This window comes from Aythya ferina (genome assembly GCF_964211825.1).
Source record: "Aythya ferina genome assembly, chromosome: 9".
Classification (NCBI taxonomy): Eukaryota; Metazoa; Chordata; class Aves; order Anseriformes; family Anatidae; genus Aythya; species Aythya ferina.
In genome coordinates this window covers 11,512,942-11,535,274 of record NC_140305.1, presented here as the reverse complement: position 1 = coordinate 11,535,274, position 22,333 = coordinate 11,512,942, and the positions used below count along the sequence as shown (strand labels likewise).

General features: G+C 40.1%; 1 protein-coding gene across 11 annotated transcripts in view; it reads left to right on the top strand.

Moving 5' to 3' along the window:
* The window catches only part of GIGYF2 (GRB10 interacting GYF protein 2), a 78,659-nt gene extending 56,342 nt beyond the window's left edge, over window positions 1–22,317 (top strand). For 3 of the 11 annotated variants that reach the window (XM_084529323.1, XM_084529317.1, XM_084529320.1), the window contains 20 exons: window positions 52–214; window positions 283–501; window positions 1,016–1,206; window positions 1,871–2,030; window positions 3,944–4,110; window positions 4,513–4,601; window positions 5,620–5,727; window positions 6,286–6,383; window positions 6,869–6,972; window positions 7,794–7,955; window positions 9,764–9,865; window positions 12,586–12,744; window positions 13,869–14,105; window positions 14,448–14,570; window positions 15,186–15,389; window positions 15,517–15,722; window positions 16,012–16,166; window positions 17,448–17,617; window positions 18,002–18,149; window positions 20,560–22,317. In XM_084529323.1, coding sequence (XP_084385449.1) covers window positions 52–214; window positions 283–501; window positions 1,016–1,206; window positions 1,871–2,030; window positions 3,944–4,110; window positions 4,513–4,601; window positions 5,620–5,727; window positions 6,286–6,383; window positions 6,869–6,972; window positions 7,794–7,955; window positions 9,764–9,865; window positions 12,586–12,744; window positions 13,869–14,105; window positions 14,448–14,570; window positions 15,186–15,389; window positions 15,517–15,722; window positions 16,012–16,166; window positions 17,448–17,617; window positions 18,002–18,149; window positions 20,560–20,627 — 3,033 coding nt within the window. In that variant the 3' untranslated portion in view covers window positions 20,628–22,317. The remainder of the gene's footprint in view (window positions 1–51; window positions 215–282; window positions 502–1,015; window positions 1,207–1,870; window positions 2,031–3,943; window positions 4,111–4,512; window positions 4,602–5,619; window positions 5,728–6,285; window positions 6,384–6,868; window positions 6,973–7,793; window positions 7,956–9,763; window positions 9,866–12,585; window positions 12,745–13,868; window positions 14,106–14,447; window positions 14,571–15,185; window positions 15,390–15,516; window positions 15,723–16,011; window positions 16,167–17,447; window positions 17,618–18,001; window positions 18,150–20,559) is intronic. The other 8 variants (XM_084529325.1, XM_084529322.1, XM_084529319.1 and 5 more) reach the window with 6 other exon arrangements.
* The last annotated feature ends 16 nt before the right edge of the window (window positions 22,318–22,333 follow it).

Genomic DNA, 22,333 nt, shown 5'->3' with positions numbered 1-22,333 from the left:
TGTTCGCTTCACCTGAAGCGAATGGATTATGGATGCTTGTTTACTTCGTAGAAGGTACAGAAGGAGCCAATCCCAGAGGAACAGGAAATGGACTTCCGACCTGTGGAGGAAGGGGAAGAAAGATCTGACTCTGAAGGAAGCCACAATGAAGAAGCCAAAGATCATGAAAAGACCACTAAGAAAGAGGGAGAGAAAACAGATAGAATAGTGGCAGGTAAGGCAGACTTCTCTCACATGTGTTCTGTGCTACAGTTTAGAATTTCTGTTAATTCAGTTAAGTAGAACCATGCAATATTACAGAAGCAGCAGAAGAAGCAGCCCAAACATCCTCGCCAGCTGCCAGGTCAGATACCCCACCAAAATCCCAGCCACAGGACTCGCTACAGACAAGCCTTTTTGAAAGGAAAGAGGAGTCTGTCCCAGAAAGAACAGAAAAAGCAGAAGATAAAGAGAATCGAACAGAGAACACACCACCAGCCAAAATGTCCAATAGAGGGGAAGGTAATAAAATTGATTAATTCATTAGCTTTCTGTTACTCATTGTGATTTTACAAGCCTTCCTTAAGGATTGGGTTATAGTGATGAAAATCTAGAATTCACCAGCTGGTCTATAAACAAATACAAATAGGATTTAGTGGAAATGCCAATTCGGATGCTTGCAGTGCACCCACCTATACTTCAAATTGCAATGCAGTCCAGTGAAACACAAGCTAATTGCCACTGTGCCCTGTTGTGGTAGATCAGAGCAGCCTAGACAAATGTGTGTGGCCAAGGAACAGGATATGCTGATCTGTGCTGAGTACTGCATTTGTTAGAACTAAACTGCTTGTTCCTTAAAGGCTTGGGTGCCTGTGCAGTATAAGGGTACCACTGTGCAGTCACTTACAGGAAGATGTGAAAATACTCCTGCTTTGGTGCTAATTTTGGGCTGTTGAAGTCTTTCTACAGTAAGTTCCTAAAAGTTGTTCTCACTTATGTTAAAAAATATTGAACTAACCTTAACAATTTTCTTTAGATTTGGCTTCTGCTGCTCAACCTTTGCCACAGATTTCTGCAGACACAGCTTCTCCTGCTCATCTTTCTCCTCCTGTTTCCAATTCAAATCCTGCTCTGCGACCAGTTCAGACACCTGTCACAGCTGCTCCAGGCATGGGCAACATTCCCACTGACCCAGATGATGAAGAGGGCCTCAAACACCTAGAGCAGGTAAAACTTCTCAAATTCCTTTGTTAACAATCACGAGACTGGAGGAATGTGGAATACAAGAAATACTTGAAGTGTGTAAAAACAAAACTGCAGATAAAATTTTACAGTCTGCAATGCATTCTGAAGCAATATTTCTTCCCTCTGTGATTTTCTCGGAGAATTCAAGGTTGCGGTAGTAATTTTGAGTTAACAGCATTGTACCCAGTGATCAAGAGCTACAGGTTCCAGGGCTTGTGGATATTGTCAATTAGCTTTATCATTTGTTTTAAACTACAAAATGGTATGCTTGATGTGCATACAAAAAAATAGTAAGCCAAGTGCCAACTCCATTTGTGGAAGTTTGGTGACTGCCAGGAAGCAGAGCGTATTCTATGCTGTCACTTCCATACGTGTTTTGTTCTTCATGATGATATTTTGTTGGACCTTGTAGATACGCTAAACCTTTAAGCATGCAAACTATGCTTATTCATGATTCTGACAAGGTGGCAGACTGAGCTAAGGGTTTCTGGTGCTGTTACACCAGTCCTTGAGTTGCCTGTAGTTCATCGTTCCTGAGCACTTGGTAGTACAAGCTTGTAATATTTAGCACGGTCATTTTGGAATCTCAGTTTCTCAGCACACAACTAACTCTTGTATTCCTTGGTGGTTTTGATGTCTTCTGCAGCAAGCAGAGAAAATGGTGGCGTATCTGCAGGACAGTGCTGTTGATGATGAAAGACTAGCAGCAAAAATTCAAGAGCACAGAGCAAAGGGTTCCTCTATGCCATTGTTCCATGAAGCCATGCAGAAGTGGTACTACAAAGATCCACAAGGAGAAATTCAGGGTAGGTCTGTGCCCTTTACACTTCCTCTTTTGTTTCACAGAACTGTTAAAGTCTTCGACACAAAATTACCACCAGCAGATACTGATGCTTGTTGTTAGTAAAGCAGCACAGGGAATTTACCTCCATAGAATGAGGTTTTGAAAATGAATCCTTCTTCCCATCACTGCCCCCATCAGCATACTCAGTGTGTCCAGAGTTAAATATTATGGCTAAGGCTTGTCATTGCTTCCTGTTTCTGTAAACTGAGGTTAGACTAAACTTACCTTTCATGCCAACAGTTATATGGGTTTGCAGATAATAAGGGAGAACAAGAATTTGCAAATTCTGAAACTTCTTGAAAAATCAATGAGAAACATTGAAAGCACTTGTCCAGTCTCAGCCCAAAGAGTATTCAAGAAAGAATTTTTTTTAGAGCAAAAGGAACAAATTTTCACAAGCCAGTGCTCATGTGTAGTCTCAATTTTAATTGTACCTGAAGTCCAGTGCATGATGAGTTCCTGTAATACCTACTGATCCATGCTTGCCATTTTCACTTAAGTCATCTCATTTCTTTCAACACAACGTGGAACAGGCCTTTCCTATAGATATTTGCATGTTTCCTTTCTGGAAGCACTTTAGGTCTTAGGGCTCTGCTTAAGCAGCTGCATAGCTGTCTCACAAAAATGCAGTTAACGAATAAGTTCCTTAACTTGCTGTATTTCATTATGTGTTGTAACTTCTAACATTGCTTAGTGCAAATGGCTTCCTCAGCTGTGAACTAGATAGGATTTGTGGGTGTGTTACTTGTGGGATCAGTGCCAGTCTCTTGCCTGCAGGTGTTACGCATCTTTAAGATTCCAGGGGTGAACAGAAAACCCTGAAGTTTGCTAAATATACGGGGTTTTTACTTGCTCGGTGTGCTTCAGACTGTTAGTTGCTACTGGGTGTTTAATGCTCAGTGATGGTTTAACAGCTTTTTGTTAAGTGATTCTTTGAATTTGAACTCTAGAAATGAATGCTCCCACATAATTTCCTCTTGGGATACTGCTTGTGGTTTCATATTCTGTGAGGAATTATCTTCTAAAGATACTTCATACAGAGAAGGCAAGAATTACTGAACACTTGTGCTTTTCAGAAAATATTTTTGCAATGCTTCTATGTAGTTACTCTGTTAAAGAATTTTTTTTGTATTGGCTTTGTCTCAAGTAGAATGTGTGGAATTAGTATATGAGTTTCTCCTTTGAAGGGAGTGACTGAAATCTTGCTCAAGAAAAAGAGAAATTGGTAGGCTTTTGAGATAATGAGGAAACTAGTTTCTCCTTACATATTAAAAAATCTAATCTTGTACCCAGAGGGGGGTTCTGCTCATTTAGTCAGTTCCAAAGCAAAGTTTGTATAAAACACATGAACTCTGCCAAATTGAAGGCAAGGTTTGAAACTGGCTAAGATCACTTAGTTACCTTTGATCTGTGTGTGGGCACAGTGGTGCTTGTGATCTTAGTACCTACTAGCTGATAGTACAGCTGAGGTCTGAACTGGAAATTGGAACTGTTAACCTGATGTTAAGCCTGAAGAAGTGAGCTTTGCTGCAAGGCAGGATGTATACCAGCTGGATTGAGCCCCCCAGCACTGTGGCTGCTCAGCTTTCATCTCAGAGCTGAGTCATCTTCCTCTGTTGCATGGTAAAAGCCATCATACACTTCTCAATAACGGGCAAATGTTGCGGCCACTGTAGTGATCCAGGTATGTGCATTGATACTCTCCTCCAGCATTGAATGTAGACTGCCCAGGCAAGTGGATGAGACGGATAAGAATTTCCTGATGTTAGGTACTATTACTTTAACAAGCACTGTGCTCTTCTGTTTCCATTAAACTCAACTTGGCTTTCCTTCCTCTTCCTCCCCCCCCATGTGTGTTGGTTGATGTTATTTCAGGTCCTTTCAGTAATCAGGAGATGGCAGAGTGGTTCCAGGCTGGGTATTTCACTATGTCGCTGTTGGTTAAGAGAGCCTGTGATGAGACTTTTCAGCCACTTGGAGACATCATGAAAATGTGGGGCAGAGTTCCCTTCACTCCAGGTCCAGCACCTCTTCCACATCTGGTAATTATGAGACAGTTAAAATATTCAAATAGCCCTGTAATAAATTGAAATGGAATAATGTACATATCAAATGATCTGTCCTCTAAATGCAGGTGCTCTGAGCACCAAAGTTGAAGCCTGTGATGAATTACGTTTTTTAAGATGAGAAAAGACACTTAGTTTAAGAATGGGAGTTTTGCCACATAGGTGACTGTAAGGCTTAGTCTTTGTGCTGTGATACATTGAAGTGTTGTGTGTTTCACTCACTGTACTACACACTGCTTGTAATGTGAATCTTTATCTAGGTGTTTGTTGATTTGCTTTGCTTTTTCAGAACAGGATGCAATTTTATATTGCTTGCATTTGGAGTATGCTACTGTTGCTGTATGTTAAAATAGTTTAATGTTTTATTCCTAAATATAGGGCGAGCTGGACCAAGAGCGTCTGACTAGGCAACAAGAATTGGCCCTGATCCAAATGCAGCACCTCCAGTATCAGCACCTTCTTATACAGTAAGATTGCCAGTTCCAGAGATCTTCCTGTGGCTGTGTTCCTCTCTGTATTTTTAATCATCAGGGTTCAGCTTCTTGTCACTGTTTCCTCGGGCAATGGGGATGGTAATGCTTCACCTCCAACAGCAGTAGCCTGCTTCCATGAGCACCAGAGGCCTGATAGTCTACCAGATTAGAGCAGAGAGCAGCTGCTTCAGGCACACCATGCAGAGTCTTTCTTTGTGTCATGCATAGCTACGTTGGTGGAGCTTGCTATATAGGCAGCTGTTAAGGTCAAACTGAATCCCAGCTCTCCTTGTAATGCGCTTCTGATGTTTGAGCAGGGGAAGGCTGCACATCTCTTCTGGAGTTGGAGAAGGCCATAAACTTACTTTGGTCTATTTGCTCTTTTTTTTTTTTTATATAAGATTAACGGAAGGTAACTGCTGGAGAAGAGCAGGTTGTCATCCATTTTTTTTGTCAAAAGTTGTCAGCTGCAGTTCAGTTCTGGCCAGTTCCTAACAACTTATTTTGTAGGGGACTGGAGAAAAGAAAGCAATTAAGTAAAGCATGTGTTGAAGTGGTCCTGAAAATATGTAACAATTATGATTTTTAAATACAGATTGTCAGATTATTTGATAAGACGAGCCCTGCCCATGTACTAGGGAATGCCTTGACATACTAGGGAAGAGTGTTTGTGTAGGTACCAGATTAATTTATAAGCAGTTTCTGTGTAATTTACAGAAAAATGGAAGTTGTGTTGCATAGCCTAGAAACAAAGTGTTGGACAGAAATAACCAGTATGCGTAGTAGAAGACAAAGAGATTGGGTTCTGCACATGTGGGCAAGGTTGTTGTGTGCTTGTATTTTGATTCTTTCCATGACCCACTCTGTGGTTTCCTCTAGTAATTAGCATGTACATTAAATTGGTCAGTGGGCATTAGTCCTAGAGAAAGAATCTGTGTAACTTCTGCAACTTAGTCATTACATAGGTGAGGAAGTGAATAAAATACCAGTGATTCTCTGTTTTCTTTTGAAGACAACAATATGCACAGGTGCTGGCTCAGCAGCAAAAAGCAGCCCTCTCATCCCAGCAGCAGCAGCAGCTTGCTATTCTCCTGCAACAGTTCCAGGCCCTGAAGATAAGGTGAGTTAACCCAGATGTAAACTGAATGGCAGTCGCCCAATATTCTGACTGTATGTGTGTAACTCTAATCTTTGTCAGTGGGCATCATATTCAAGCTTGCTGGTATTTGGGCATTACATGTTTCAAAGACTGTATGAGTATGTAGCAGTTGCAGAATGTGTAATACTTCCTTATATATGTAGCTTTTACCTCAGAATATGTATGAAAGTGAAGAAAGGAAAATCTTATGGCTGAAATCAGACCTTTCTGTCAGATCTGTTTTGCTGGTGACAGAATGGCATTGGCAACTGAATTCTGCAGTGCTAGGTACTTTTATCTGCTAGCCTATGGACAGCAGATGCAAAGCTGTAATAGTATAGCTGGCTTAGTCCTTGACTTGGCAGCAGGGATGAGATGAGTGAGAACTCTGCAAGCAAGTAGTACTGTCTGCGTCACATTTTTGTTTTAAATAGAGGTGTGCAAGGAAAGGAGTATGTTACAAGTTTCTGAATCTCATGCGTGTTCAGAGCATTCTTCTCCCTGGAAGTGGCATGTTGACTCTTCCTGTTGGTATTACAGAATATCTGAACAGAACATGATGCCGCCTGTTACAAGGTCTGTGTCAGTGCCGGACACTGGCTCTATATGGGAACTTCAATCAGCTTCACAACCTACAGGTAAGATACTTAGTACTTGTCAGGTCTGTTGAGAAAAGTTCATGGATTAAAAGACAGTACCTTTGAGATAATTGCTCCCTTTTTGATGCTAGGAAAAATTATTTCTGCATTGGTATTTTGTAACCTGGTCAGGCTACTTTGCATTGCCGTTTAACTTACATTTGAGTAATACGAAGATTCCTCACAGGGTGATGATGTGAAGTCTGGATCCAAGGGGTTTGAGCCTTACGTTGTGAAGGTGTTTCCCTCTGATGGGAGGAGTTGAATTAGCTGGTTCTTGTTTAGAATTTTGTAGGAAACCCAACCTTGTTGGTTGAATAAGCATTCTTCTACAGAAGATAAGGTGGCCCTCTAGTGACTAAAAATATTGCATTATGATTTTAGTTCATAAAATATAATAACATGCACAACTTTTTCCACTTTCAGTTACTTTTCATTGGTGCACTTATTTTTGCTTGTAAATGTTTGTTTTCTTTACTGTCTAGTGTGGGAAGGAAGCAGTGTCTGGGATCTCCCCATCGATACTGCAACTCAGGGACCAGCTCTAGAACAACAACTTCAGCAGCTCGAGAAGGCCAAAGCTGCAAAGGTCAGAAACTGTTATGTATTATAAGGAGTCGGCATTGCTGTTCTGCAATGTAGGTGTGTTTCTTGAGCTCATGTAAGACCTCTAGCTTTTCAAATTTCAAGCCACGCTGGTCAATTTGATTAGATACTCTATTTATGGGATTTTCAATGAAAACGGGTTATATAAACCAGTGATTAAATCCTTTTTGGACTGCTGTTTGGAAATGACTGCAGTGGAGGTACTACTGACCTCTAAAGTAGTGGTTGTATTTTATAGTTGTCACTTAAAACAAACAAAAACAACAAAAGATGCAAAAAACACTGCTTCATTTGCCACCTTGGTTTTAAAATGGGATCATCATGAGCTCTCATGGCAAAGCCTGAGTAGGAGCAGTTAGTCATTCTTTTAGTTCTACCATCTTCTCACCAGAATTGGTTTGGGGAGTAGTTCTACTTGCTGGGATGATTTCACAGTTACTCTAGGATTAAATTGTTTTGGTGAGTTTGGACCTGTCTGATTCTGTATGTTCCCAGAAAATGATGATTTTATGATGACTGCAAAGCAAGTCCCTACTAGCTTCTTAAGTCAGAGCTTGTTTTAAGGAGCTGTTGATGAAAGACTTACTAGAGAACTGATGCTCATTAGAGAACAGAAACTCTCCTAGACATTATTGCAGGAATCTGACCCCAGTAGGCAGCTAGTTCATAGATAATGTTGCAATTAAGGGAGAGCATCTGTCAGAGGCTTCATTTGTTATGTTATATAATCTTAACAGAGAAGCCCTGAGAATTGGTGTAGGAATACCTTACCTGCATCTGAGTGTAGTTTTATGTGAATTGTAGCTAGAGCAAGAGAGGAGAGAAGTGGAAATGAGGGCCAAACGAGAGGAAGAAGAGAGGAAAAGGCAGGAGGAGCTTCGGAGGCAACAAGAAGAGCTACTTAGGAGGCAGCAGGAAGATGAGAGGAAGCGACGGGAAGAAGAAGAACTGGCCCGCAGGAAGCAAGTGAGTTTCCTCAATGCAGTTCATCTCTAATTTTAATACTTTATAAAAACTCACTTTAAGAATCCTGTGGGGTCTAACTAATCTTTGATAGGTGTGTATGAAGACAGTAATAATTTTTTCATGTGAGTATATGAAATGATTCTTCTGTTCTTGATTTTTTTTTAAATTCAAGATCCCAAATTGCCATCTGAGAAATGGGCTTTAATGGTTTACTTCAAGATAGGTTCTTTTTTGTGAGTGGAGAGGCTTTCTTCCATGTGGAATATTCCTTCCAAGTTTCTTAGGAGCAATATTAGACTTCAGTTAGTTGCCCAGTTATTGTATGTGTAATCTTTATTGACCATTTATGCAATGTAGTGATATGATATGTTAGGGACTAGGCTGCAGACTAAGCATCTGTTTTAAATGAATCAAATGTAGAGGGATATACAGGAAAAACAACTTAATGCAATTTTTTTTTCCTTCTTTAATTTAGTAAAGCATTTTTTGCTGAAAAAATTATCTGGGTTATGTCTTACTATCAGCTTTATTTTCTTAAGCTGATATTTAGGAAAGGAAGGGATATAGTTTGGGAGCAATAGGTAAGCATATTTGTTAAAAATGAATGATATGGCCTATGTTTAATGGGAGAATGTATGTAGGATTTACGGCTTATCCCTTCTTCTTAGGAGAACACAGAGGCATTACTAGCTTAAAGTTTCTGGCAGTGAATTCTAAATTCTGCATAGAAGAAACATTAATTGTTCTTTAAGCATAGTAGGAGGGAAATATGAAAGTTAGTTTCCACTACACATAAAGGATAAGGAGCAAGCACGTTGGTGAGCTTATTTACTAAGAAGTTAGTCAATAAATGGCCTATAAAGTAGCACATATATTACAACAAGAAGTGTAATAAATAATTTTCTCTTCATAATGTTTTGTATGTGCTTAGGTAATTGTAAAATTGCACTTTCTGATTTTAATGGTCAGACATTTCTGAAGAGGTGTCTGGAATTGTTAGTTTTATTTGTAGCTTGGTAATAGACCTTAATTCATTCAGTGTTTGGATTTTGTCACCAAAGATGTATTTTAACAGAACGTAGTGTGTTGCATAGTTAGCTCTTACGGTATCTTTAAGAACAAAGTCTACAACAAGTAAATGTCTCCCTGCTTTAATATATCATCTTTGTGTACAGCAAGTCTTGACAGTCTCCAGTTGGAAAGCATCCTTTGCAGGATTTACGGTAGCATTCAAACAATAATATACTCCAAAGCTTAACTTTTGAGTTAATTTGCTACGGATCTGTTTTAGTAATAACTAATTTTTCAGTTATCACATGGTATCTCAATGTGTTTCATTCATTGTGGCTCCAAATAGACTTGGGATATGCTTCTCAGACTAATAGTTTTGCCATTGTGTTTAACTTCTTAGAAATGTCCATTAAATTCTGAAGTTTATTGACCAGTCTAGATTTGTACAGTAAGTAACCTGACTTTCCCTTTTTGCAATGTCAGTAGGAAATAATTATTTAGAAGGAGGAAGCAGAATGGGATTGAAAAACGGTAACAAGTATTTTAGCTCATTACCAGTGTAATAATTGCAATAATGCAAAATTCTGAGCAGGAATGTATGAAAAGGTAAGAAAGGGTTTAAGCGCTTCTCTGGAAAGAGAAAAATATTCTTTATTTAAATTAAAAACAAACTGGTCTTATATTTGAATCTGACTTCTGTACTGGAAGGCATTGTAGAGTCAGGGATGAACTGATTTATTAGCATGGATTTATACAGAGGAGATGATGCTTAACAAATTTGATTAACTTCTTTTGAGGAGGTGACAGTGAGAGCTGAGAGGGGTGAAGCAGTAGACTTAATCTGCCTGGACATCAGGAAGGCTTTTGATGTAATACTGCATAAAAGGCTAGTATATAAGGTTAGTAAATATGCTGTTGATGGTGAATTCTAAATAAAAAAAAGAAATTCAATTCTGTAGGATGAAATGTCGTACCAAATGTTGAATCCAGTTTTGTTCTTAGTTTTCATCAATTACCTGCACTGTAGAATTACAAACAATATTTCCCAGCTTGTGTAGCTTCTTTCTTTTTTGCTTCTGATGTCATATCTTCTATTTTGTAATGACTAATCACTTTCAGGAACACAATTTGAGGTTTAATAATTTTACCTAATAATTGAGTTACATCTTTACTGTTCCTCTTCAAAGCATTTGGCCCAAACATGAATGTTACAAAACTAAAAGATTTGTAAGCCCTATTAACATAGGCAAGGGGAATTTCAGGTATTACCAGCTGCAGAAGTTCTAGAATGCTTTAAGAAAGCAGCCACTACTGAAAACTACTGAAATCAGAATTACTACTTAAGGATATTGGGAAATACTGTAGGTATTTCAAAAAATCTGAAGTAAATTGTATACAAAGCAATATGTGTGCTTAAAAAATAATTTTAAGAAAAGAGGTGGTTAATGCTCAAGAAAGCTGGGATTCTCCAGGAATCAGAAGCTATGAATATGGGAGCAGCGAAGACCAAAGGAGCAAGTCTGTATTTCCTATAAAAGTAATAGCAGAAAGCTGGAGAGCTTTCAACAGTTTTGGTCATAAGCTCAAAATAAAATACTGAACAATAAGAAAGATGCAGAAGTAAACACTAAGAGAGCCTTTCCTATAGCTGTGAAGAGCGGCTAGAAAGAATAATCAGATATGTGGCTCCTGGCTTTTTATGACCATGCAGGTTTTTTCATTTTGATGCACTACTGTTCATCTTTAGCTCTCTAGGGGAGAGAAGTTTTTTAATTCTTGTCATTTATTCAGCAATGCCTCTTCCAGGATTCCCGAGGAAGAGAGATCCCTGCAGTTTTGTTACTGTTAATCTTATTTCCAAAAAGCAAAGTAGGGCAGAGATGTCAGTGAACTGCTGTTATGTAGGAGGACTTGGTGACTTCGTTCACCTCTTTCAGGTACTCCATGTTATGTCGATAACTAGTGCCAAACATCCCCCAGCCTGGCTGATGGCTGCATGTCTTGAGCCAAGCGCCTGGTGTGGTCTCTAGTCAAGCAAAATACTGGCACACCTCCAGCCTCCTCAGCAGACTTTTCAGTAAAAGCAACAAGAAGCAGAAAATTCTCAGCACTTGCACTGGGACACTTGGTTATTGTGACTTGACTGTGTATGTCCCATTAATTTAGTTACAGGCCCAGGTTACAAAAATGGTCTAGATGTTGTGCATTGTGCTCAAAGTTTCTCTGAATGTGTTAAATCAAAGCCTTAAATGATTGAACTGGAAATAATTCACAGGCTACTGTTTTAAATCCAGCTAGTAGAAGACTTTACAGCAGTAAAATGGGTATGAAAAATGCTTTGTCTACTGGACAGTTACATTGTAGACATCTGGAGTGAGCTGCCATCAGAGAGAAACCTGGTCCAGCTGGTATTACAGTTTACCTATGCCATGTCTATATAAAGGTTCGATATGTAATTTAGTATAAGGCTCTTAGATTTCAGAATTCTTGTTTTACTGGAGTTCAAAATTAATACAGCTATCTCACACAATTAGTCTCCCTTAGTCGTCTCCCTTAGTTCTTTCTATATTACTTACAGAAAACTTTAAAGAGTACATTTGCACAGTACTGATTATTCAAAAGGAAAATATACTTATGAAAGCTTAAATTCTTGTCCAATAAGTAGGACAGAAGAGATGAAAAACAAGGTGCCCTTTGCACAGTTGCTGGATTTCAAGGATTGGAAAAGGCAGCAAAAAGAAAAGCTGTTTTATGCAATGAGAGGTCACAACTGGGGAAAAGCTGGACAGGAGTGCACCTGCTCTGTGGTACACAAGAGACCGGCAGAAGGCTGGTTGTACCCTATTCCTCTAAAAACCAAGTAGCAGAATGGAAAAAATTGTTGATCTTGACAGCATTAGGAAAGGTTACTGATGTTTATTTTTTGGTTAACCAAATCATTTTGCTACTTGGAAAGCAAAACGTAATGGAAGCTATTTAAATAACTTAGTGATAGGCCAAAACCAGAGCCCTAGAGACATTTCATTGCCTATGATATTTAAGTAGTGTAGGACGAGGCCGATCAAAGCCCTTTCATAGAGTTCCATACCTCTGGGGCTTGCAAAGATTCAGTGTCCTCAAATATGCTGGGCTTCTTCGGCTTATTTGTAGTGTCTGGACATATGGTTTCAGTTTTGTAGTGCACTTGTTTATTAGTCAATGTTTAATAACTCCTCTAAGTAGGAGAAATTTCCACTTATAGCCAACAAGTCAAAAAAGGAATTGCTGAGATCACATTAAAATATACATGTTCAGGTTCAGTTAGACTGGAAGGAGGAGTTCTACCCTCCTTTGTTTTCATCCTCAATGTTTTTAAAAAACAAAGATAATGCTTGATTTCATGTATTTCATTAGTCATTAAAATAATTCATTTGTTTATGAGATGCATCAGAAAACCTGTGACTTGTGGGTCTTAAACTTGTTCAATTTGCTTAATATTTTGTTTTGCCAGTGCTTAGCTTAAACTTAAGGATCTTTACTTGAGGCCATTCATCTGGCTAGACCATGTTGTAGTCTGTGTTCTGATGTGGTTCATCAATGACTTGGTATTTATAGATTGACATTCTGTTCCCAACTCCAGGAAGAAGCCTTGAGGCGGCAACGAGAGCAGGAAATTGCACTAAGACGGCAGCGGGAGGAAGAGGAACGGCAACAGCAGGAGGAAGCACTTAGGAGATTGGAAGAGAGGAGAAGAGAAGAGGAGGAAAGACGGCAGCGAGAAGAATTACTTCGTAAACAGGTGAAAACAAGCTAAGGGGATCGATCTATTATGTTTAATTATGGAGGCTCCCAGAGCCAACAAGCTTTGAAACTAGATCCATGCCTGAGAGACCATCAGTTTCTGGGGAGGAAGGCAAAGCTCACAGTCATTACCTCTCTCCTCAGTTCAGATAAAATAATCGGAATCTGATCTGCCCTGTGGAAAATTTGTGTTGAATGTGTTTTCCTTCATATCTGAGCATTAAGAATGGCTTTGCAGCATAGTACTTCTAGTTCTTTTTTCAAAAGAAAGGTAGAGTACAGTACTGGAATAATTTGTTTTAAATCATCATTTTACAGGTATTTACCATAGTACTGTTTTTAATATCATCTGAGATCAGTTTTGCCCGTCTTTCTGTATTATGCCAAGGCTGTCAGCGTTTAAGCTTTTTTTCCCCTTCTATTGTCTTACTATTAACTTTTTTTTTCCTTTGGGGTCAGCCTTAGAAGCTTATATTGAGGAATTCGAGCTTTCAGCCCCCTTGTTGATACTGTCACAGGCTCTACGTCAAATCTTAAAATGCAAGTGGCTTGTTAACTTCTAGTCCATTTAGGATCTGTTAGTTGCTTAAAAATTATTTTTCTGGGCCCTCCCTGATGTGATGTTCCTCACCTTTTCTGGCCCACCACACAGTCATCTTGTTTGTTACCAGAAGCATCTTTTCCTTTGCAGCTCTAGTTTTCATTAGTAAACATCACTTTGTCTATTTTTTTCTTTCATGTTAAAAACTTTCTTCCCTGATTTCTGTCAAGTTTTACCCTATTGAAAGTACACCAATGCTTGGATAAGTTTTACAAGCAAATAGAATAAGCTCAGACTGCAAGATGCATGACTTCTAGAAGGAAAGTGGTTCAGACAATAAGCTAGTCTGAACTAAAGGTATCATTCTTTTTCAAGTCCCTTGGTGGAAAAATGGGTGAACTTGTATTTTGAGAGTATTTAGCTGATATTATCATGCTTTCTTGCATGACAAATGGTAAACTTAACAGCACAGAATAAAGGCACAAAGGCCCCTTTCTTCTGTTAGCATCTCAAATCCAAAGAGCAGAAGTAGTTCAGGTTTTCTAACTCTAAGACTTTACTTTTCCTTATGTGCTGGGAAGGAAGAGGAGGCTGCAAAGTGGGCACGTGAAGAGGAGGAAGCTCAACGGCGACTCGAGGAAAGTCGGCTACGCATGGAAGAAGAGGCAGCCAGGCAACGGCTTGAAGAAGAAGAGCGAAAGCGCAAGGAGCTGGAACTCCAGCGCCAGAAAGAAATAATGAGACAGAGGCAGCAGCAGCAGGAGGCTTTACGACGGCTACAACAACAGCAGCAACAGCAGCAACTTGCCCAGATGAAGGTAAAGTGTTCCTATGGCTTAACCTCCTTCTTAACTTAGTGTGCTGTGTAAAACCACAACAAGAATTCTATACTACTATATATACTATATATATAGTATATAGTATACTACTATAGTAGTGTAGTAGTATATATACCATAGTAGTATAGTATACTACTATATATATAGTAGTATATATTATATACTACTATAACATTTTATACTTTCAAATGTTCGGTTGAAGTTTAAAGGTGGCCTTTCTTTTCCCTGTGCTCTGAGCTTATATTGATTTTTATCATGATTATACTTCAGCAGTGTTTGTTAAAAGGTTTTGTAATTCCTAATGGTGTGTTTTTGTCACAGCTCCCTTCATCTTCAACATGGGGTCAGCAGTCAAATTCAGGAGGTTGTCAATCCCAGAACACACTGTCATTGGCAGAAATACAAAAGATAGAAGAAGAACGAGAAAGGCAGCTTCGAGAAGAGGTAAATACTAATGCTAAGGGAGCTTAACTTGTTAGAGTGGACTCCACTGTGAGCCTGCTTAACTGTTGGCTAAGATATTAGAAGTGATGGTGAGGGTGAGGGTTTTTTTAAATAGTATAATCCAGGTAAAATCTCTTTCAGGCGTAAGTTCAGTGAGTACTGTGAAGGTTTTTTATAGTTTCTAAATATAAATATGTGAAAAGGTGGGGAACTCTATCCTTCTCTTTAAACCTTAGGAAAGTAATATGTTCAATAAACAATATAAAATGATTATATCATCTATAGCATATAACTTTGCAAACATGCACGAGACCAGGACATGTTAAAGAAAAATAAGTGGTAGGAGAAGGTATTCCTCCAAGACCACAAATGCTTAGCAGACAGCATTCATAATTATTAGACAAGTTCATTCTGTTTTGGGCTAATAAACAGCTTGTTTTCCCTAGTTACTTAGTGCATCCCTATTTGTAGGAAATGTAACAGCTCAAAAATAATACTATTACAGAATTCTCCAGAATAAGATGAAATCAGTTTGAAAAAAAAAAAATCAGCAAGAATTTGGAACAGTAATGATCTCCTGATAGTATGGACAAGCATTTTTCTTGTTTGCTACAGCAAAGACGTCAGCAGCGTGAACTAATGAAAGCCCTCCAGCAACAGCAGCAACAACAGCAGCAAAAATTGTCAGGCTGGGGTAATGTCACCAAACCAACAGGCACTACCAAGTCCCTGCTGGAGATACAGCAGGAAGAGGCAAGGCAGATGCAGAAACAGCAGCAACAGCAGCACCAGCAGCCAAACAGAGTCAGAAATACCACGGTATGTCCTCTATTTATCTAATCAGTATGTGGAAGTTAACAGATCGTGACAGTTTTCCGTGTGTGTTAATTACTGCTCTGCCAGGTCTGGTGCTAATACCCAGGATCTCTTTGTTATGTTTCAACAGCACTCTAACCTGCACACCAGCATTGGGAATTCAGTGTGGGGCTCCCTAAACACTAATCCCAGCAACCAGTGGGCATCTGACCTAGTCAGTAGCATCTGGAGTAATGCTGATACCAAAAACTCAAACATGGGTTTCTGGGATGATGCAGTGAAGGAAGTGGGACCTCGTAACTCGACCAATAAAAACAAAAGCAATGCCAGCCTCAGGTAGGAACTGGGGAAGGAGCTTGTGCAAAAAAAGGCTACTGCTCCTGAGAGGATGAATTAGCAGTTACAGTTTCTTGATGTATTTTACTTTGTGTCATTCAGGATCTCTTTGGACAACAAAAGTAGCTAATAGGTAGCCATTTATTATTTATTTTGGAATCTCCTTGGTAAATTAGTTCTTTAAACAGTACTTGCACTGTGTAAACTAGTGAGCGTTGTATGTAGTGCTGTATACTGTACTATTGGTAAGTGTTAGTTTATAATGTATTATGCCTTTTCTTTATCTCAGTAAATCTGTAGGTATTACAAGTAGGCAGAATAAGAAGGTAGAAGAAGAGGAGAAGCTGTTGAAATTGTTCCAGGGGGTTAATAAAGCCCAGGATGGATTCACTCAGTGGTGTGAACAGATGCTTCATGCACTCAACACAGCCAACAACTTAGATGGTAAGAGGTGGGAAGGATTGCAACTACTCTGCTGTGGAAAAACAGTATCTGGTTTGTTTCCTGAGCAGATAGTTCTGAAGCGAAGTAATGACTTCAATCAAAATAATGTTTAAAATGGCATCATTAGTTCTAAATAGGGGTCTGAAGAACTGCTGTATCATCTTCTCTGGTTTTTGTAGGACTAAATATTGCACATCAAAGGGTGCTTGGGAAGAAATAGTTCCAAAGTCTGCCATGCAGAGCTTCTGAGAACTTCTTGGTGGCGAACGCAATATCAGGCTGATGAGTAGGGATCCAGATCACTTTTAAGTGCAGACTAAATTATCACATGTCCCTGTGTCCCTGTGCAAAGCTTTTTTTTGTGTGAAATTTTTTGCCCAGCTGTGCTGCAGGGCACATGGAGTAACCCCACTCAGATCACAAACTGGTACCTCCATTGTAGCAAAGCTCTGCAGGCGTTCTGCTGCCTCCAGTCTTGATGTGTGCAAATCCCTGTGCTCCAGCATCTGTACGCCGCACAGCTGTGGCTCTGTGGGGCCCTTGGACATGACTGTAGAACCAGTGCTGCTCCAAGAGCCAGGATTGCACCTCACACTGAGGCAGTAGTGCAACTTTCCTCCTCGTGGAGGAGAAAATCTAAAAGTAACCTGACCCCACCTGAGATCCAGTAATTAGTTGCATCTGATGTCTGAAGAGGCAGTGGCTCTGCAGTGCTGCTGTGTGTCATGTCTCTGCAGTGAGCTGCCGTGCTTTTGAGGTTGCAGATGTCTTCCTGGCTTTCTTTGCCCTTTTCCATGTTTAAAAAGACAGCTCAGTTCAACATAAGTAGTTTAAAGAAAAAAGGATGATAAAGGAGGCTTGCAAATGAACTACCTGTTGAACTGCAGGTGTTTGTGGGTCGTGTCAGCCACTGTGGAGTGTGCTCTTGTCATCCTTCAGCAGAAAGGAGAATGTACTGATGGCAGCACTATGGAAGGGAAGAGCATTACCCATTTAGGCCAGGCATTACATTTGAATGAGTTTATCAGCCCGTCAGCTTTAGACTCTGCCAACATATTCCCTAGGATTTTTTTCCTTCTCATTACATTCACTAGGTTTCTTATCCTTGCTTTCCCTATAGAATGAATGAAACATTGTGGGACTCTACCAAGTTTACCAGGGCAAGCTGTCTGTGGGTACTAGACTAGCAAATATTTCAAACAAATCCAAAGGGTGTGGGTTTTGCATGCACACATTCATACATCTGCACGCACGCGCTCATGGTCTGTCTTTTTCTTGCAGTTCCCACGTTTGTTTCTTTCCTGAAGGAAGTAGAATCTCCCTATGAGGTCCATGATTACATCAGAGCATATCTTGGGGACACTCCTGAGGCCAAGGAGTTTGCCAAGCAGTTTCTTGAGCGCCGTGCCAAACAGAAAGCCAGTCAACAGCGGCAACAGCAGCAGCAACAGGTAAATTTTACTTGCTACAGTCCTTAGGAATGTATAAATGCTGTATTCCAGTCTGAGGAGTTGGCATTTCCGATTGATTGGTAGGAAGGTGAGCAGGATTTTACAGGCCATGTGAAATGCAGAGAATAAAGCAGATTTCAAACATACACTGCAGACTCAAGTATTCTTTGTAGTTAACAGCTGAAGCCCCCTATGGATCAAATAGTCCCGTAGCATGCTGATCCAGGATATACTTCAGGAAGGTAAGGTAGCTATACTGGATGGATGCATCAGTGTCTTAGTGCTACCACATGTGATATAGAACGTGATTTGGGTTCTCTGTGTTTTCAGTATAAATGAACACAGCTTAATTCCATTTTATAATGTATTTGCTTTGTTTTCTAGGATTCAGTGTGGGGGATGAATCATAGTTCGCTACATTCAGTCTTTCAGACCAATCAGAGTAACAACCAGCAATCCAATTTTGAGGCTGTGCAGAGTGGGAAGAAGAAGAAGAAACAGAAAATGGTCCGCGCAGATCCTAGCTTGTTAGGTCAGTTTAAATTTTTAGAAACTAATTGTTTTTTTGGGGGAAAAGCCTTGAGTGTAAAAATCATGTTAACCTTAATGGGAGTGTTGAGTTCAAGCAGAAAAGGTAGTTGTTGAAGTGTCCTTAGAACTTGTTTCAGTATTAGAATTCTTAAAATAATGCATCAGTTTCATGTAAAAGCTTTTGTTGAATGCATCTGCTGCTGGAACAGTTCAGGCCTCAAATTTGTGCTAAGTAGAAGACAAGATAGTGATGTAGATGACTAATGACACTTCTTGAGCAGAGGAGTCTCTTGTGCATTCATTCTTTGTCCAAATGCAATCAGCAGATCAGGAAAAGGGGTCTTACAGAGAACTTGTTGCCTGCCCTTGATGTCAAGAACAGGCAGATTTCCAGTGTCTGTTAGTGACAGTGTGTTTTGAGGGTAAATTAGGAGTGGGTTTAGTTGCCTGAGAAAAGTCTTGTAAAGTAATGGGAAGAGATGTAATTTAGTTGTTTATTTTCCTTTTAAAACAATATAGTCATTAACATTATTTTTTGAGAGATGAAAACAGCCCTGAAGACTTCAAAAAACATATTTTCATGTATTGTAAGTTTTTGGTCTCTGAGACAAGGAAGCTGCCTGTCATGGACACGTGGCTATTCTCATAGATAGCCTGGATCTTTAAGAGTGCAGCAGAACAAACAAGGCCTTTAGGTATATCTGTTTTTGAAGAGTTTGGAATTGGAGGCAGTGAAGATGCTGACATCAGTTCGTAGTCTTTTTTGTTCTCTTAATTTTTGTGAGGACAGTTGTTGGCCTGCACTTACAGCATTGATGGAAAGGTTTCTGTTAAGTGGCCTTTAAGAAAACAGGGGCATTGCTTAGTTCAATGCTTACTGCTCTCACGTAGATATATAATGTGTTGCTGAAGTATTCTTGTAGAACGAATGTGTCCCTATTAATTTTGTGTGATGAAATGGAAACTAGGGCACCACACTGAGCAGGTATTTGGTGTGCTGGCACTGCTGAACTCTTACTCGGTTCGTAACAAGCTGCTTTATACACCTGCAAGTTGCTGCCTTTTAAGGTTCACAGGACCCTGCCTTTGTTTTATATCTTCCTTTTTCGTTATCAGCACAATCAGTGCTTTTCAATTAAATTGGTTTCTGCTTTGAAGCGTAATGAACTCTTCAGTAGAATCCTGATGTATTCCACCCCTAGATGCCAATCTAGTGAATCTGATGTAGGTGATCAGTTAGATATTAAAAAAAAAAAAAAAAGCACTTGATCAATTGATATTAGAAGTCACTAAATGCAATTATGAAGTTTCAGCTAAGAGAGCTAACATGGCAGCTTATTAAAAATTAGTATGCTCTTACAAAATTACAAAGATCTCTAGGTAACGTACTGCCAGGAGAGGGAGCCAGAGCAGCTTATTAAACATCCTGAGCAGAGCACTTTGAAGATGATGGCTGTGAAAAGTGGTTTGTTTTTTACCACAGAGCAAGCCTATATAGTGGTCTCAAGGCAAAAAAAAAAAAAAAAATAAAAAATAAAAAAAATAAAAATGCCAGCCTTGTGCTTAAGAGCTCAACACAAAAAGTTTTCATCTTTCTTATACTTCATATGGGGTTGCTACAATAAAAACTGAATCTTGATAAAAGTTCCTTATGATATAACATTAGAGTCTTTCCTTGTAGAAAATGTTGGCTTTCTCACTCTTGTGTCACTGCATCCTTGGTACTTACAGTTAAGAGTGTCGTTAAAAGTTTAGATGTATATTGAGCCAACTGGGTAGCCCTGTGCAGCTTTGTACATTTTTCACATCCTCCTGAGCTAGGAGGTTAAAGGGAAAAAAAAAAAAAGCAAAGGCCTGGAAATGTGTGGAACCTCCATGAGGTTTCTTAGGTACATGCGTCTATACTTTAAGGAGTAGCATTGCTCACACCCTCTGAAGTGCTAGGCACGATCAACACTTCAAACTCACAGAACACCTATTTCTGCCTCTTGGACTCTGTAAGTACTGCGATAGGCACTCCTAAGTACCAGCTGGTTCAAACACGCTGTGTTGTGGGATGTTGCTGAGCCATGTCTTCACAGCGCCTAGATACTTTACTAGCTCTGCAGATAATGTCTTGAAAATTGAAGCTGAAATTGGGCTTCTGCTGATCTGTTTCTAAAGACCAGTTGATACTTACCTAAGCACATGAATTATCTTTGTGGTTTTTTTTGTGGGGATGGGGAAGGAGGGGGTAGGGAGGGAACACAACATTTAGGGTTGTTAGATCTAGCCATACTGGATTTTCCTTTGGGTTTTTACTTGGTGTCTATTCAATTCATCTTAAACAGCTGCTACATGTATCAGATGCATTGCATCATACAGAATATACCACAACCAGATGTATAACATGGCTTCTCTTTGGTTTGCAGGGTTTTCAGTGAATGCCTCATCAGAGCGGCTCAATATGGGAGAAATAGAGACTTTGGAAGACTACTGAGCATGTGCAAATCAGCTGGCTTTTGCTGCATCTGTTAACCCTGGATTCTCCATTTTGGACACAGTACTCTCCACCATGCATTCTTCTTCGCCTTGCAGTGAATCACAGAATCAATCATCTCAGGCTGCTTCCTCTAGCCCCGGCAAACCCTTTCTGCCCAGGACTGCACAGGCGTCGTTCCTGCTGTCATCCTAGAGTCGAGTGGACTTTGTTCAGAGTCCTGGGAGGGTGGGAGACAGGATTTGTTCACAACAAAGCTGATTTGGGCAGCAAGCTTTCACTGTGCTGTGATTTCTTCTGCTGACATACCTGGAAAAAAAATCGATTGGGATCCTGCAAACCATTGCTTCCCTCTCCTGGTTACTCTTACCACATCCAACACGTGCAGTCATGGAGAGAGAGAGAGAGAGTTTGTGGTTAACAGATGTTGGTCAAAACCAAAATGCCACACAGATACTGACTTCCGCGCTCCATCAGGGCAAGTGGTGCTCTCCCAAGCCAGGAGTTGCATTCATAAGCTAACCTTAGAACTGGCAACAGCAGGAGAGGGGCGGTGGCGGGCGCAGTTTAGCTTGGGTTGGTTTGAAGTTGCACACCCCCTGCCAGCCCTTCTCAGCACATTATTTTGGAGGGAAAGCTCGAGTCTGTCTTCATTAGGTGGTGATGCTGAAGCTGGTGGAGTTTCCTGTCAGCATACTCCAGCCTTCCTGGACGAGGGGGGACTTCTGCTCTTGGGGAAAAAGAGGGGTGGCATCTCTTCTTTCAGGTTGAATTTATCCCTTAAATGCTACCTTCTGAGGGTTAGGACCAGTCTATTTTGAGCTCTTTTCCTGCAAATTTGTCTCGTTTAAGAGACAGTAGGATCTTTACCTTTGGATCTCTAGTCTTTGGTGAGAGTGAACACTGGCTTTCAGATACATACCCCAGCAGTCTTAGTTGTCATTTCAAACAGTGCTTAGGTTAACAAGCAGAGATGCCCTTTTGTAATGGAAAGAGACTGTGGAGGGCGAAGCTATGTGCAATGACAGCCCTGCATATCATCTACACTTTAAGCTACATCACGCACCTTCACTTGGATCCATGTTTAAGTATGGAATCGTAACCTTCTTCTCTCACCGAAAGATTACCACGGCCTTCCCTTCTCCACCCACCCACGTGCACACACCACAAAATAAACAAAACTAAAACTGCCAAATGCACTTAGTTTCAACACCCTGGTCCCATCTCCCATTCCCAGAGGGTTGTAACCTGCCAAGGGAGTTGCGCTGCAGTTTGGTGGAGGTGTATAAAGGTGTCTGTCTTTCTGTCATCACTGCCTAAAGAAAACAGTTCGAGTTGCTCAAGAGCAGTTTGGCTTTGTATTTTATTTTGTTTGGTTTATTCATTTTTGGGGTCACCTTCCCCTCGTCCTCCTCGTCCTCTCTCTTCCCCCAGCCCCCAAACATGTACAGTAACTATACAGAGACTGCTGCAGACTTGTATATAGTTTTTGGATCCAATAGCATGGAGAGACTTGGAACTGTTGCAAATCTGGTCTCCCTGTCTCCTTTGCTTTGTAAATTCATAAAAGGGGGAAGAGGGGTAGTTAAAATGTTTACAAAACTTTAAACTCCCTCTGAACTTTTGCCAGTGTGGGGGGGGGAAAGAGAGAACTTAAATAAAACCTGGTTGTATTATATCTCAGAGCAAATTTTCTGCTTGCTTTT